The sequence below is a fragment of the Jaculus jaculus genome, chromosome 2, assembly GCF_020740685.1.
Source record: "Jaculus jaculus isolate mJacJac1 chromosome 2, mJacJac1.mat.Y.cur, whole genome shotgun sequence".
In the NCBI taxonomy this organism is placed as follows: Eukaryota; Metazoa; Chordata; class Mammalia; order Rodentia; family Dipodidae; genus Jaculus; species Jaculus jaculus.
Window position 1 is genome coordinate 111,727,570 of NC_059103.1, and position 17,091 is coordinate 111,744,660.

The 17,091-nt window shown below is 44.4% G+C and overlaps 1 protein-coding gene across 1 annotated transcript in view; it reads left to right on the top strand.

Annotated features, from left to right (window-relative positions):
* The window catches only part of Slc10a6 (solute carrier family 10 member 6), a 39,672-nt gene that overhangs the window by 15,854 nt on the left and 6,727 nt on the right, over positions 1 to 17,091 (top strand). Inside the window, exons 2-4 of the mRNA XM_004661537.2 lie at positions 9,604 to 9,722; positions 12,391 to 12,479; positions 15,965 to 16,140. Coding sequence (XP_004661594.1) covers positions 9,604 to 9,722; positions 12,391 to 12,479; positions 15,965 to 16,140 — 384 coding nt within the window. The remainder of the gene's footprint in view (positions 1 to 9,603; positions 9,723 to 12,390; positions 12,480 to 15,964; positions 16,141 to 17,091) is intronic.

Consider the following 17,091-nt stretch of genomic DNA (forward strand, 5'->3'; position numbering starts at 1 on the left):
AGATGGCTTAGCAGTTAAGCACTTGCCTATGAAGCCTAAGGACCCCGGTTCGAGGCTCGGTTTCCCAGGACCCATGTTAGCCAGATGCACAAGGGGGTGCACGCGTCTGGAGTTTGTTTGCAGTGGCTGGAAGCCCTGGCGCACCCATTCCCTCTCTCTCCCTCCCTCCTTCTCTCTGTCACTTTCAAAGAAATAAGTAAAAATAAACAAAAAATTTAAAAAACCACTTCAAGTGAAATGTACACAAGAATATCTACTGTTACTTTATGATAGCAAAAAACTAAAGATAATTTATTTGTAATTGGTGAAGTAACTGAAGAATTAGGATTTTTAGATTTAGACTGTGAAGAATTTAGAAGTATTTATTCGTTTATTTAACAGGATTGGGATGCATGTGCTCTACCATTGAACTACACCCTGAGCTACACCCATGCACAGATCAATAAATGCATGAATGATTTGAGAGGAAATCCTTTATATATGAGGTGAAATAAAAAGCCACAAAGTTGCATTGTACAATTCCTCGAATGAGAAACTTGAATGGAAAAAGTATAATTAATTGAACCAAACTGAAAAAATTGAAAAATAGGGGCTGGAGATCCCAGCAGTTAAAGGTACTTGCTTGCAAAGCCTAATGGCCTAGGTTCAAATCTCCAGGATCTACATAAATCCAGATGTACAAAGTGACACATGTGTCTGGAGTTCATTTGCAGTGGCAGGAGGTCCCAATGCACCCATATTCACTTTCTCTCTGACTTTCTCTCTCTCAAATAAATAAAAATGTTTTAAAAAATAGTATGGACAGCAATGTGGTCACTAAAATCAACATATTTTTATGTGAAGTTTTTCTATTTGATTTTTAATAAATTTTAGAAATAAAAAAATAGAAAAACAGGAGCTGGGTGTGGTGGTGCACACATTTAATCCCAGCACTTGAGAGGCAGAGGCAGGAGGATCGCAATGAGTTTGAGGCCATCCTGAGACTACATAGTGAATTCCAGCTCAACCTGGGCTCAAAAATTCCCCTCCCCTCCAAAAAAAGAGAGATGAAATTATGAAATTTGCAGAAAGATGGATGGATCTGGAAAGGATTATACTAAGTGAGGTAACCCAGGCCCAGAAAGCCAAGCGCCACATGGTTTCCCTCATATAGGATCCTAGCTACAGATGATTGGGCTTCTGAGGGAAGAGGAAAAAACTCAGTAGCAGAGGCCAGTAAGTTAAAAAGGAGATATAAAGGGAAGAGAAAGGAAGGGAGGAGGGTACTTAATAGGTTGGTATTGTATATATGTAAGTAGAATGATTGAGATGGGGAGAGGGTATGATGGAGAATGGAATTTCAAAGGGGAAAGTGTGGGGGAGGGTATTACCATGGGATATTTTTTATTATCATGAAAAATGTTAATAAAAATTGAGAAAAAAATATTTAAAAAATAGAAAAATAGGAACTAGAGAGGTGGCTTAGCAGTTAAGGCACTTGCTGGCAAAGCCAGAGGACCCAGGTTTGATTCCCCAGTCCCCACATAAAAGTAAGATACTCATGGTAGCATGTGCACCTGGAGTTGGTTTGCAGTGCCTAGAGGCCCTGGTGTGCCCACTCTCTCTCCATCTGCCTTTCTCTCTCTCTCTCTCTCTCTCTCTCTCTCTCTCTTTTTAATTAAAAATTTTTATTAACATTTTCCATGTCTCTCTCTCTCTTAAATAAACAAATAAAAAATTAAAAAATAGAAAAATAGACAAGGATCTAGACAAATATGTGAATTATCTAAATCTGAATTTTAAAATATATTTTTTTATTTATTTGAAAGAGAAAGAGAAAGAGAGGGGCAGAAAGAAGGAGAGAGAGAGACAGAAAGAGAGAGAGAGAGAGAGGGAGAGAGGGAGAGAGAGAGAGAGAGGGAGAGAGGGAGGGAGAGAGGGAGAGAGGGAGGGAGGGTGGGAGGGAAGGAGAGAATGGGTGTGCCAGGGCCTCCAGTCACTGCAAATGAAGTCTAGACACATGTGCCACCTTGTGCATCTGGCTTACATGGGTCCTGAGGAATCAAACCTGGGTCCTTTGGCTTTGTAGGCAAGTTCCTTAACTGGTAATCCATCTCCCCAGCCCTCAATCTGAATTCTTGAATGGATCACCAGTCAGTTAAACCGTTATTCTTTAAGTTTGTACTCATTTTTTTAAAAAATTATTTATTTATTTATTTGAGAGCAACAGACACAGAGAGAAAGACAGACAGAAGGAGAGAGAGAGAATGGGCGTGCCAGGGCTTCCAGCCTCTGCAAACACACTCCAGACGCGTGTGCCCCCTTGTGCATCTGGCTAACGTGGGACCTGGGGATCCGAGCCTCGAACCGGGGTCCTTAGGCTTCACAGGCAAGCGCTTAACCGCTAAGCCATCTCTCCAGCCCAAGTTTGTACTCATTTTTGTCATTGAAAGAATTTGATTGTATAGAAAACCTTCTGGACGGCACAGGTGGTATTTGGCATCAGTTGAGTGTGAAGAGGTCATCCCCGTAAAGCTGCAGTAGGGTTCACCAGCAAAGGCCTAACAAAACAGAGAAGCTGCTCATAGCACCCGGGTGCTGACAGTGGACATGCTGTCATTTGTACATTTATCGAGTAAAAATGCCTGCTAAGCTCTTCCAGTGGGCTCAGTTGGAGGCTGCCCTGGGGCAGGACCATAAGATCCTCATCCTTGGACTGCTCAGAGCCACCTACAGGTGCAAAAGCACATGTGTGTCATTCAGGAGATAATGCCAGTGAGTGTGTTCACGGGGCAATAATCTTAGAGCACAGAGTGGATCGCTGAGTCTGCTAGACGTTGCCAAATTCCATGGTATGCCATTCCCCCATCAGGGCAGGAGCATGTAGGAGTGTTTTTGACATCACTGAAGTTGTGGCTGCTGCTTTGCCAAGAGTACAAACACTGCCTGGCAGAGAACGATGATAGCTGGCACCCTTTTTAGTTGGCAGGCTGATTGGATGGAAACGTGGGTGATGCAGACAAGGAAGGATGATGTGGGACCTGTAGGCTCAGTGAAGTGTTGAAGGCTTTTGTTTTAGCTCACGGGAAGACTTCCACACTCCCTCCTCTGCTGTGCGCGTCTCTCCGTCTGCCGTCCGTGTCACACACACATGGGGCACATGGACCATGTGGTGATCTGATGTCAGAACTTTAAGCACTGAAGGTTACAAACTTTCTGGGCTTGCTGTCAAGGCGAAGGTATGTAAATTCTTGTTTTTGACTCTGGTTTGTTGTGCCACGTTCCTTTGCTTCCCCTCACTGGGCAGAGCAGTGCTAACATGGGCTATAAACAGGCTCCATGTGCTTAAGTTGGTCATGTGATGTTTTTTTCCTCAGCAATTTAAAAATATGTGATTTTGGGCTTGGAGAGATGTCTTAGTAGTTAAGGTGCTTGCCTGAGTAAGCCTAAGAACCTTGGTGCGATTCCCCAGGACTCAGGTAAGCCAGATGCACAAGGTGGTGTATGCATCTGGAGTTCCATTTGCAGTGGCTCAAGGCTCTGGTGTGCACATTCTTTCACTCTCTGCCTCTTTCCTTTTTTTCAATTAAAGATTTATTTTTATTTATTTATTTATTAGAGACAGAGAGAGAAAGGGAGGGAGGAGGGGGAGAGAGAGAGAGAACGAGCATGCCGAGGATCCTAGCCAATGCAAACAAACTCCAGATGCAAGTGTTACCATGGCTTACGTGGAACCTGGAGAATTGAACCTGGGTTATTAGACTTCGCAGGTAAGCGCCTTACCTGCTAAGCCAACTCTTCAGCCATTTCTCTGCCTCTTTCTGTAATAAATAAATAAATAAATAAATAAATAAATAAATAAATAAATAATAAAAAAATTTTAAACAAACAAGTGATGTGAATACTATCTTGTTCCTATTTATCTTATTTATCCTATATTTTTGCTATTTTCTTTTTTGTTGTTGTTGTTTGTTTTTTTGAGGTAGGGTTTCACTCTAGCCCAGGCTGACCTGGAATTACTAGGCAGTCTCAGGGTGGCCTCGAACTCACGGCAATCCTCCTATGTCTGCCTCCCGAATGCTAGGATTAAAGGTGTGTGCCACCAGGCCTGGCTTGCTATTTTCTTTTTTTCCATGGCTTTAATTACCCAGGTAGGTATGAAAGAGCACCTGAGCTTGGGAGTGGGGAGTCCACGTGATGGATGGGCAGAATGGGGTGAAGGCACAAATAGTGGGGGAGAGTGAGTGGTACTGGATTGACTTCTTGGGTTTGCATCCTCTTGATCATTTATCAGCATGTGCACATCATTTGGAAGCTTCTCTTAGTGTTCCTCAAATGTCACCTTATTCTCTATGGATATAAAAAATTCTGCTTTTAAAATAATTTTATTTATTTATGTGCAAGCACAGAGAAAGAAGAGAGACAGACAGAGAGAAGGGGAGCACCAGGGCCTCCAGCCACTGCAAACAGACTCCAGTTGCATAGATGCATGCGCCACTTTGTGCATCTGGCCTTAATGTGGGTACTAGGGACTTGAATTGGGGTGGTGGGCTTTGTAAACAAGTACCTTTAACAACGGAGCCATTTCTCCTAGTGCCTTAATGGCTGAGCATCTCTTCCGCCCTTCTATGGTTTTTGTTTTGTTTCTTTTTTTGAGGTAGAGTCTCACTCTAGCCATTCCCTATGTAGTCTCAAGGTGGCTGTGAACTCTGAGCGATCCTCCTACCTCCCAAGTGCTGGGATTAAAGGCGTGTGCCATCACACCTGGTTTCTTCCATGGCTTTTAAAAATATTATTGTGAGTCGGTGTGGTGGCGCACGCCTTTAATCCCAGCACTCAGGAGGCAGAGGTAGGATCACCATGAGTTCAAGCCACCCTGAGACTACATAGTGAATTCCAGGTCAGCCTGAGCTACAGTGAGACCCTACCTTGGAAAACCAAAAAAAAAGGGGGGGGGGTGTTAGAGAGATGGCTTAGCAGTTAGGGTACTTATCTACAAACCCAAAGGACCCAGGTTCAATTCCCCAGGACCCATGTAAGCGAGATGCATAAGTGGCGCTTGTGTCTGGAGTTCGTTTGCAATGGCTAGAGGCCCTGGTGTGCCCATTCTCTTTCCATCTGCCCCTTTCTATCTCTCTTCTCAAACAAAGTAAAATAAAAAAAAATTGGGATCTTTGTAAAACTGTTATTTGTATTTATTTATTTTAATAATATTTTAAAATTTTTTTAAAGATTTTCTTATTATTTATTTATGGTGGGCAGATAGGGGCATGCCAGGGCCTCTAGCCACTGCAAACAAACTCCTGATACAAGCACCATCTTGTGCATCTGGCTTATGTGAGTCCTGGGAACTCAAACCTGCCTGGGTCCTTTGGCATTGCAGGCAAGTGTCTTAAGTGCTAAGCCATCTCTGCAGCCCTAAATTTTCATTTTATTCCTAAATGTATTTATTTATTTGCATAACAGAAAAAAGGAGAGAGAGAGAAAGAAAGACAGAGAGAACATGCACAAGGCATCTTTTAAACCAGCTCCAAATTCATGCACCATGTTGCCATGTTGTGCATCTGACTTTAATGTGGGTACTGGGGACTTGAACCTGGGTGGTAGGCTTTGTAAACAAGCACCTTTAACAACAGCAATCTCTCTTAGCCTCAAAATATTATTTTTATTTTATTTTTTAATATTTTATTTTTATTTATTTGAGAGAGAGAGAGAGAGAGAGAGAGAGAGAGAGAGAGAGAGAGAGAGAATGGGTGTTCCAGGGCTTCTAGCCATTGCAAACAAACTCCAGACCTGTGCGCCCCCTTGTGCATCTGGCTAATGTGAGTCCTGGAGAACGGAACCTGGGCCCTTTGGCTTTACAGGCAAACACCTTAACTGCTAAGCCATTCCTCCAGCCCCCAAAATGTTATTTTAAATTGATAGTTAAAAGTGATATATACTTGGGCTAGGGAGATTGGCTCAGTTGGGAAATTGCTTTCTTTGAATGAATGATGACCTGAGTTTGAGCCCCAGAATCCATGTAAAAAGCAAGGCCTGGTGCTATAATCTTGGTACTGGGAAACAGAGAAAAGTGGACCCTGGGGCTCACTGGCTAGCCAGTTCAGTGTACTTGGCAAGTTCTAAGATAGCGAGAGACCCTGTCTCAAAAAAGAGGGGGCAGGCAGGGAAGATGGTTCACTGATTAAAGGTCCTTGCTTGCAAAAACCTGGTGGCCTGGATGTAGTTCCCCAGCCACCCATGTACAGCCAGATGCAAAGAGTGGCACAAATGTTTGTAGTCGCAAGAGGCCGTGGCATGTCCAGACACACTCTAGCAGACAGCTTTAGGTTCTCTGAGATGAACTTCCAGACCAGGCACAGTTGTGGAGGAAGGGATATTTATTGAAGATTACAGATCCAGGGGTAGTCCCATAAATGGCAGAAGAAGCTGGCCTGCCTTCACAGGTCTAAGCAGAGAGAGAGAATCACAAGCCAAAAGCCAAAAGCCACAGCACACTTCAGAAACTCCTGCTAGACATACTTTGCATATCTTTAGATTGAAATCTGAAACCCACCACCACACCTTAAGATCCACCCAGTGACATTGCCTCCAGCCAGGTGGCTGCAGAATGCAAACTACAAACCATAAAGAACTGAATATAGCCGGGCGTGGTGGCACACGCCTTTAATCCCGGCACTCGGGAGGCAGAGGTAGGAGGATCACCGTGAATTCAAGGCTACCCTACATAGTGGATTCCAGGTCAGCCTGGACCAGAGTGAGACCCTACCTCAAAAAACCAAAAAAAAAAAAAAAAAAAAGAACTGAATATATTGGGGACCATCTATTCAAACTACCGCACACACAGACACACGCAGATACACACACACAAATGAAAAAACAGAAGGTGGGAAGGTGGATGACGCTTGAAAGGAACAACGTCCAAGGTTATGCTCTAGCCTACATGCACACACACGCACACATTACATCTACAGCTACTTGCACTCATGAGCATGGTCATGTGCCATATGTGTGTGTGTGTGTGTATGATGGCACACAGCAAGGTGTTATCAGCCTACTTCTTGGGTCCTCATGCTTACATGGCAAACACTTTACCTACTAACTGACCCCATTTCCACAGCACCCGCCAACCCTTTTTCTAATGGAAGAAATCAATTCAAGAAGACAGAACTCTCATAACCTAAACACCTCCCCAAGGGGCCCAGGGCCATCACTGTGATACTCAGGCTTGTGTTTCCAAACCAGCACTTTTGTACCCACTCAGCAGTAGCCAAGACATAGAGACTTTGGAGATCTTCAACCAAAGCACTCTTCTATTTCTGCCCCACACACCTTAAACACTTGCACATCCTTAAGTCCGTGACACTTGAAACTTGTAGTCTTTGCTCAGAGGCTATCCAAGCAATGGTGAGGGTAAACAAATCAAATTGTGTGTTGGAAGTCCATCCAGGTTCGGTTAACAAAGACCAAGACTGTATTCTGATCTCAGCTGTCATGTGGTGGTGCAATTTTGTTTTGGTTCCTTGGCGCACAGGCCCACGTTACACTTCCCGAGGTGGCCAGCTCAGTTCTTCATCCACCATGATGGCTGCAGAACCATTTCCGCTTTTCTGCCCATGGGACTTCCACTGGGCTCCCCACTCTCCCCTCTGACTTAGTTCTCTTTGCCAACCTAGCATTAATGCAAAGCCTGGACTGTTTATCCAAACGTCACTATCCTCAATTATTTTTTTCGAGAGCCCAGGCTGACCTGGAATTTACTACATAGTCTCAGGGTGGCTTCAAACTCAGGGTGATCCTCCTACTTCTGCCTCCAGAGTGCTGGGATGAAAGGTGTGCACTACCACATTGGGATCTCTTCTCAGTTTTTTCCCTTTTTGTTTTTTAGAGAGAGAGCAAGAGAGACACAGAGAGGAGAGACAGAGAATTGGCCCTCCAGGGCCTCAGCCAGTACAATGGAACTCCAGATGTTTGTGCCACTTGGTGGGCATGTGCAACCTTGTGCTTGCCTCACCTTTGTGAGTCTGGTTATGTGGGGATCTGGAGAGTAGAACATGGATCCTTAGGCTTCTCAGGCAAGCACCTTAACTGCTAAATCATCTCTCCAGCTCTCTCCTCAATTTTTATTTCTGATCATAGAACTGTACATATTGGAATTGGGAGACAATTTTTACTTCAGTCCACCACCTCATACATTCCCCTTCTCAGTGGCTCTCTACCCCTCCTGTGCTTTCCAAAATGCTCTGTTCTCTGAATCCATGGGAATCTGACCCCTTGTGGTGTTTGGGTGACTTCTTTAATATTTTATTTTCAGTCATTCATTTGAGAGAAAGAAAGAAGGGGGGGGGGGGCGGGAGGAGGAAGAGAATGGGCATGCCAGGGCCTCCAGCCACTGCAAAAGAACTCCAGCTGCATGCACCCCCTTATGAATCTGGCTTATGCGGGTCCTGGGGAATTGAACCTGGGTCCTTTAGCTTTGCAGGCAAGTGTCTTAACCTGCTAAGCCATCCCTCCAGCTCCTAGATGACTTCTCTCTATATATATTTGGTTTTTCAAGGTAAGGTTTCACTGTAACCCAGGCTGACCTGGAATTCACTGTGCAACCTCAGAGTGGCCTTGAACTCATGGCGATCCTCTTACCTCTGCCTTGTGAGTGCTGTGCCACCATGCCTGGAAACTTCTCAGTATTTAATAAAACATGGTACAGGGCAGATGTTTAGTCAGATTTTTGGCATTTGAACTCATATTATCCCAGCCTTCTTGGTTGGGACGAGATAGCAAAAATAAAAAAAATAAATGGACAAATAAATAAAAAAGAAAGCTACCAACCAATATCCTTGAGTATATCTGCAAAACTCCTGACTGCAATGCTAGCAAACTAATATAGTGCAATAAAAAAAGATCATTCACTGTATGCAAAGGCAAGGTTGGGTTCAGCATACAAAGACCCATGTGATACTGGACATTTAGTAGAATTAAAAAATCATAAAAGGAATGAAGTTCTGATAGATGCTGAGTCTTGAAAACATCATTATTATGAGAAGCTAGACTCACCAAGAGGCCACATATTATGATTCTGCTCACATAAAATATCCAAAACAGACCAGAATCACAGTAGGTTAGTGGATCCCAGAGGACGGGAGCAGGGGAAGTAGAGAGTGACTGCCATTGTGGATGGAGTGATGGATATAGTATTGCTACTGTATACTCTTGTGACTAGGCTAACCTTGATGCACTGTACACTCAAAAGCACGTTATCAGGGCTGGAGAGATGGCTCAATGGTTAGAGGCACTTGTTTGCAAAGCCTGACAGTGTGGGTCCAACTCCCCAGTACCTACATAATGCCAGATGTATGCAGGAATAGGAGGCCCTGGTGTGCCCATTCTCTCTCTCTCTCTCAAATAAATATTTAAAAAAGAAATATGATTTAGTTGATGGATAACAAAAACTGCATGTATTCTTTTTCTAGACCACCTATCATTTGTTGAATACAGGAGAGAAGTGAACTTCAAGTAGTCTATCCCATGTGATCACTAAGAAAGTGGTCCCGGGAGTCACTTTTTGTAAAGACCAAGTTCTTAATTTGCAGCTCTCCACCCTAAGCATTTCCCTTCTACTTGCAGCATCAGTATGACCACCTGTTCCACAGTGGCTGCCCTGGGAATGATGCCCCTCTGCCTTTACCTCTACACCTGGTCCTGGAATCTTACGCAGAATCTCACCATTCCATATCAGAACATAGGTCTGTATTGGGCTTGTGAAATCGAGTGGAAGAAGCCATGGAGATAGTACAAATAATAGCTGCTGTAACTATATATTTCTTTATGCACGGGTTCTGGTATTATCTAAATTACCTCCATAAATAACCTTGCAGTAGAGACTCTATGACTAGTTCCACATCCTAGATTTTCAGACTCACAAAAGTTAAGTTACCCGAACAAAATCATGCAGCTGGTAAGTGCAAAAGTAGAATTCTACCCTAGAAATTCAACGGTGAAGTTGAAGCTCTTAACCCCTATGGGTTAGTCAGCTTTTTGTTGCTGTATCAAAACAGCTGAGACAGACTCCTTGTGAAGAAGATGGCTAATTGAGCTCAATTTCAGAGTCTAAAAATCCACACAGTGTGGTTCAGGTTCTTGTGAGCTCCCCTCCTAGGATGGTGGATAGTGTGGAATGCTTTCTTGCAGATTCAATGTGAAGGAGTCCTACTGACCAGCCAGCTTAGGTACAGATCACAATGCTCACCCTCTTCTCTCCTGAAAGTTCTTTCACACTAAAGTCTGATATTTTTCTAAAGAGCTCTGTGGACTAGTAGGCTTGGAGATTTCACCTGGCAGAGAAAGGAGGTAACATGGCCCAACTTTTCTAGTTTGGTCTGCATCTTTGTAGAGGAAACAGAAACTATGATTCTTCTTCTTCTTCCTCCTCCTCCTCTTCTTCTTCCTCTTCTTCTTCTTCTCCTCCCTCTTCTTCTTTTTCTCCTCCTCCTCCTCATTCTTCTTCTTCTTTTTGGTTTTTTGATGTAGGGTCTCACTCTAGCCCTGGCTGACCTGGAATTCATTATGGAGTCTCAAACTCATGGCAATCTTCCCACCTCTGCCTCCCTAGTGCTGGGATTAAAGGTGTGCACCATCATGTCCGGCAGAAACTATGATTCTTCATACTCTGGGGTGTCAATCTGGAGTCTGAGGTTAGCTTGTAGAGGCTGACACAGACGGCCCACAGCGCAAAGCTTTTCACAGACAGCCCCATAGTCATATCCAGAGCCCACTAGATCTGGAAAATTTGAGTGAGTGAAACCTTAGACATCACAATTTCACATGCAACCCTTTCTTGGTTTTCTGAGGTAGGGTCTCACTCTAGCTCAGACTGACCTGGAATTAGTCTCAGGGTGGCCTTGAACTCATGGTGATCCTCCTACCTCTGCCTCCCTAATGTTGGGATTAAAGGTATATGCCACCACACCTGGCATAACATGCAACCTTTTCGAGCATTGTTGTTTAATATGTTCTACTTTGATGACATGTTCTGAAGGGCACTAGACAGCTCCACCCTCAGACATCATAAGAGGTTCATGTAGCTGTGGAGCCAGGATGGTAGGCATGTGGCCAGGTCTAGCAATGGAAAACATCAGTATGGGTCTCACTGGCAAGTGGACAGTTACCCTTTATTTCAAGCCTGCCCTCAATGCCTTTATTCACTTGGGCTAATTACAAAGACACTTTTAAAATACCTGCTTGGATTATCTGACTACACTTGGAGAGAATATGAGAAACTGTTTTGATGATGTCACAAATGCTGCTGCTTTTTTTTTTTAGGCGGGGTCTCACTTTGTAGCAAAGGCTGACCTGGAATTTAGTCTGAAATCATCCAGCTCCCAGCAATCCCCCTACCTCAGCCTTCCCAGTACTGGGATTAAAGGTGTGAGTCATGATGCCCTGCTTACAGATGCTGTTTTTATGACTATAATAGATATTCTGTACTTTGTGAAGCAAATGACCCATTGGCTTCAAACAGGGAAACAGCAATAGTGACAGAGGTGTCACATCCATTCTTGGTGACCACAGAATTTCACAGACTTAAAACAGACTTCCTAATTCTCATCTTTGCCTTTTCTGTTGTCTCTAAAATTCCATGTAATTTATTGCCAGAGGACCCTGAGAGTGAAATGGGAGCTCAGGTGTGATGATGCTCATTATCAAACTCTCTTCCACTGTCTTTTTTTATTTTTATTTATTTATTTATTTGAGGTAGGGTCTCACTCTGGTCCAGGCTGACCTGGAATTGACTATGTAGTCTCAAGGTGGCCTCGAACTCATGGTGATCCTCCAACCTCTGCCCCCCTAGTGCTGGAATTAAAGGCATGTGCCACCACACCCAGCTCTCTTCTACTGTCTTTTAAACATTTTTTGTTGTTGTTGTTATTTTCAAGGTAGAGTTTAGCCTTAGCCCAGGCTGACCTGCAGTTCACAATGTAATCTCAGGCTGGCCTCGAACTCAGTTGCGATCCTCCTACCTCTGCCTTCCAAGGGTTGGGGTTAAAGACATGCACTACCATGCCTGGCTTAAAGGTGTTTTTTTGGCAGGGGGAGGGCAGGTGAGGATGGGGGAAGATGAATGCAAAAATAAAATTTAGCTTTCATTAAAGCTATTATGAAGCCGGGAGCAATGGCACATGCCTTTAATCTCAGTACTGGGGAGGCAGAGGTAGGAGGATCACTGTGAGTTTTGGGCCATCCTAAGACTACATAGTGAATCCCAGGTCAGCCTGATCTAGAGTGAGACCCTACCTCCACAAAACAAAACAAAACACCCAAAAAACCTATTATGGAATGGAGATAGAAATGGTCAGGAGGAATGGGGCGTTGGGTTGAGAGGAGCACTGCCTGACTGGTTTTCCTTCTCTTCAGGAATTACTCTTGTGTGCCTGACCATTCCTGTGGCCTTTGGTGTCTACGTGAACTATAGGTGGCCAAAGCAATCAAAAGTCATCCTCAAGGTGAGCAAGCCCACGGGCAGCCCGGGCTGAGACGCAGAGCGCCACAGGCTAGTAGACCCCACCCTTGACCCCACTCCCATCAGTCCCCAGGGAGGCTTGTCACCCTCTGGAGAGCTTGGCATGGGGCTCTCAGTGACAGAAAAGCCTGTGGGCGGAGGTCACCCAGGGCCTGTCCCTACACAAGGTTTCAAGCAGGACCTTGGAGCAGAGGCTCCTCCCTCAAGCGTGAACAGAACCGGGCCTGGCTTCATGACCCATCCTGGGGCCCAGCGCTGAAGCTGTGCTTGCTTCATATGAGCAGGGCAGCTGGCCACCAGACTTGCAATGAAACCGCCCTGGAGGCACTGAGGAGTCTGGCCGTGCCATGATGGCAGCCAGGACTTCCCGCCTTCTGCCATTATCAGTGCTGTCTTTTGTCTGCTGGAGAAACAAGTAAGTGTCCTTGTTATATGACTTTAAAACATCCCCAACTAAAGACATTTAAAAATTGTATTTCGTTCTTCAAAATGAAGTTATTGACAACTCCATGCGTATGCACCATGTACCTTGATCCTAAGCCACTCCCCCACTTCTTGGTCCCTGCCCTCCACTCAAGGTCCTCTTCTCTCCAGCTAGTCCTTTTTCTGTTTTGATGTCATCATGCTTTTGCCTCCTCCATCATCCATGACCACAGGGTGATGGGCCCAATGTTATGTAGGTCTTGTGCAGAGGATGACAGACAAGCCTTTCTTTAAGGTGATTTTTTTTTTTTTTTTACTTGTTTGTTTTAGTTTTTCAAGTAGGGTCTGTCTCTAGCCCAGGCTGACCTGGAATTCACTCTGTAGTCTCAGGGTGGCCTTGAAGTCACAGCATTTGTTTTACTTTTTATTGTCAACTTCCATATATATGGACAATATAACATGATCATAATCCCCTCCTACACTCTTCCCCCTCCCAAATCCCATCTCCATGGAATCGTTCCTTCTTTCCAACGAGTTTTTCTTCTACTTGAGTATCATTTAAAATATTTTTATTATTTATGAGAGAGAGAGAAAGAGATTTTGATGGATGTCACCCTTCTTTAACCAAAGATTACTGAGAGCTTGACATTGGAGAGTATAATCTTTGTCTCTGTAGGATTCTGACCTGGTTCCTAGTTCCAGATATGGGTTCCTTTCCACAGAGCGGATCTCTAAGCCAATCAGAAAGCCACTGGTTACCCACCAAGGCTGTGTGCCATCATTGTACTGGTGTGTATATCCTGTCAGGCTGGTTGTTTCTGAGTAGCTTAGACCCCTGCTTGCTCACACTGTTGTTGGCCACTTTCCCCTAGCCGTTCATGGGGTGCTTTTCAGCACTAGACAGGCTGTCTATGAACTGGCTCTCTTCTGGATTTCAGCCAGGTCATTCCGTGTTCTGTGTCATCAGCCTGTGGCATAAAAAGCCTTCTTTATTGATAATTTTTTTAGATGAACATAATATATTTTAATGCCCTCCCATAACTTTCTTTTGTTCCTTCTTCCCTACCCTTTCCACTGAATTCCCCAGAGGCCTTTTATAATCGGAGTTTTCTTTGTGTGTTTCAGCAACTTCCCACTGGGGGGGGGGGGGAATGAGGAAATGCTTGTATTTGAATGGAAAAAATGGATCCCCAGAGCATATCTACGACATGTTAGTTAGCTGTAATGACATCTGTCATGAGACCCTTACCAGAGACAAGCAGATGCCATTGTCATGATCTTGAATCTCCAGAACTGTTAAATAAATAAAAAATATTCTCATTTATGTATGTATTTATTTGAGAAAGAGGCAGATAGAAAGAATAAGCACACCAGAGTCTTTAGCCACTGCTAACAAACTCCAGACGCATGTACCACCATGTGCATCTGGCTTATGTGGGTACTGGGGAATTGAACCTGAGTCCTTAGGCTCTGAAGGAAGTGCTTTAATTGCTAAGTCTTCTCTCCAGCCCCATCTTTTCTTATTTTTAAAGTTTAGAAAGATTTTACTAGATTGGGAGAAGGAAAGAGGAGAGAGTACAGGGACCTCCTGCCATGAGAAGGCAGCAATGGGATATATCCCATCTAGAGACCCAGACTGGAGCCTCTTGTAGGTACTGGGTGGGGGCCGTGTTTGAATGGAAACCTCTTTTCTGTGTAAAGCACTCAGGCTCAGGTATTTTATAAAAGCATTAGAAAATGAACTAAAACAGATGTTGTGGTGGTTTGAATGTGAATGTCCACTTCCCATACAGCCTCAGGTATTTTTGATTAAGGTTAAGTTTCCTGCTTAAGTCTCCAGCAGCCTATTGGAGGGCTGTGTCATCAAGGCAGATCTGATTCCTGCCCAAAGATGTGGAAAGAACACTTTTTTAAAAAATTAATTTATTTATTTGAGAGCGACAGACACAGAGAGAAAGACAGAGGGAGAGAGAGAGAATGGGCGCGCCAGGGCTTCCAGCCTCTGCAAACGAACTCCAGACGCGTGCGCCCCCTTGTGCATCTGGCTAATGTGGGACCTGGGGAACCGAGCCTCGAACCCGGGTCCTTAGGCTTCACAGGCAAGCGCTTAACCGCTACACCATCTCTCCAGCCGGGAAAGAGCACTTTTGAGCTCTGGTGGTTCTGTGTCTTGCTGCAGTGTTTCTCTCTGCTTGGATCTACAGAAGTGATCAACTTCTTCCAGCATTGATGGAGTTTCTGCTGGATCTATAAGCTGAAGCAAACCCCTTTCTCCCACAAACTGCATCTGGTTGGATGTTTGTCCCAGCCATGTGGACCTGACCACAACTCTGATGTATACTGCCAGAGTCCACTCATTTTAAAATTTTGTCTCATCTATGAAGAACTCTATCACCAAAGGCTCTGTTACTTCTGGCCAGATCCTTTATTTGAGAAGAATATATATTGATCATAAAATAAGAAGACCCCACTAGTTTTTATCTTAGCTATCTCACTTGACTATCACTGAGGTTTTCCACAGCACAGTAGTCCCCTTTCAGCTTTAACTTGACCTTTTGTCTGTCGTGAAGTCTTTGTCACTGCCTGCAGCTCATATGATCCTAAGGATGTTAGAGCAGCCATTGTCCCCTGCACCCTTACTAACTGATCTGGACTGCCCTCAACTCCTCTTTCCATTGCCCATGTTGCTTACTATGAATGATGCCTGTCAGTTACACACTGCACCATCAGGAGACAACTCGAGTGCTCCATTTGCTATTCATCGTTCATCCACTTCATCATAGCTATGTATGTGTAGAAAGAACATAATATATATTTTTATGAAATATATAAAAAATTCCATCCTAAGTCTGGCTTCAGGCATCTGGCAATGGTCATGGAATACATGTCCTGTGGCTAAGAGGCCATCACTATAAAGTGAAGATTGTTCCCTGGCCTCTAAGTTGCCTCTTTGAAAGCATCTAATGTCTAAGCCTTTTATAGTTGTGATGAACTTTCAAAACTCCAAGGACGCTGACATGTGCTTATTGTATCTCTTTGCTTTAGATTGGAGCCATTGTTGGGGGCTTCCTCCTCCTGGTGGTCACAGTTGCTGGTGTGGTATTGGCCAAGGGGTCATGGAACTCAGACCCCACCATTCTAATTGTCAGTTTCATCTTTCCTTTGGTTGGCCATGTTGCGGGCTTTCTGTTGGCATTCCTTACCCAACAATCTTGGCAAAGGTACGGTTACATTATCTTGTTATCTCGAAGTGTGTGTGTGTGTGTGTGTGTGTGTGTGTGTGTGTGTGTGCGCGTGCTGGTGCTCAAATCCACAGCCTTGTGCATGCTAGAAACATGCTCACACCTCTGGCTCCCACCGACTTATGTGAGGAAGGTACATTGAACACAATGTCACCATCAGAACAGGACAACCCAGCAGAGTAAGGGCGAAGAAATCAGGATGAATGAACACAATTATTTATTGACTTATCTATGTGCGTGCGTGTGTGTGTGTGTGTGTGTGTGTGTGTGTGTATGGGTGCACCAGGGCCTCTTGTCTCTGAAAACAAATTCCAGGTGCAGAAGCTACTTTTTGCCTCTGGCTTTTCATGGGTATGGGAGGCCTGCAGACTTTGTAAACAAGTACCTTTAACCACTGAGCCATGTCCCTAGCCAGATGGCATTGATGGGGAGCTGTAATGTGTGAGGTTTGGGTTAGGGTTTTATTGTCACCTGGTAAGATATAGATACATTTCTCTTTGTTTTCCAATAATGGAGAGGGAAAGCCAGCCAGGGCTGCATAGCAAACACCCTGTCTCAACCATGAAATGGATGGTCAGAAGGATGATGTCTGAGTTCCAAGTATTAAGTAGACGAGTAAAATATCACCAAAGATCATCCTTGGGCCTGAGCAAGTTTTTGTTCATTATTTATTTATTTATTTGAGAGCTACAGACACAGAGAGAAAGACAGATAGAGGGAGAGAGAGAATGGGCGCGCCAGGGCTTCCAGCCTCTGCAAATGAACTCCAGATGCGTGTGCCCCCTTGTGCATCTGGCTAACGTGGGACCTGGGGAACCGAGCCTCGAACCGGGGTCCTTAGGCTTCACAGGCAAGCGCTTAACCGCTAAGCCATTTCTCCAGCCTGGGCCTGAGCAAGTTTTAAGGGATTAAGTACTTAGTTGTTATTTG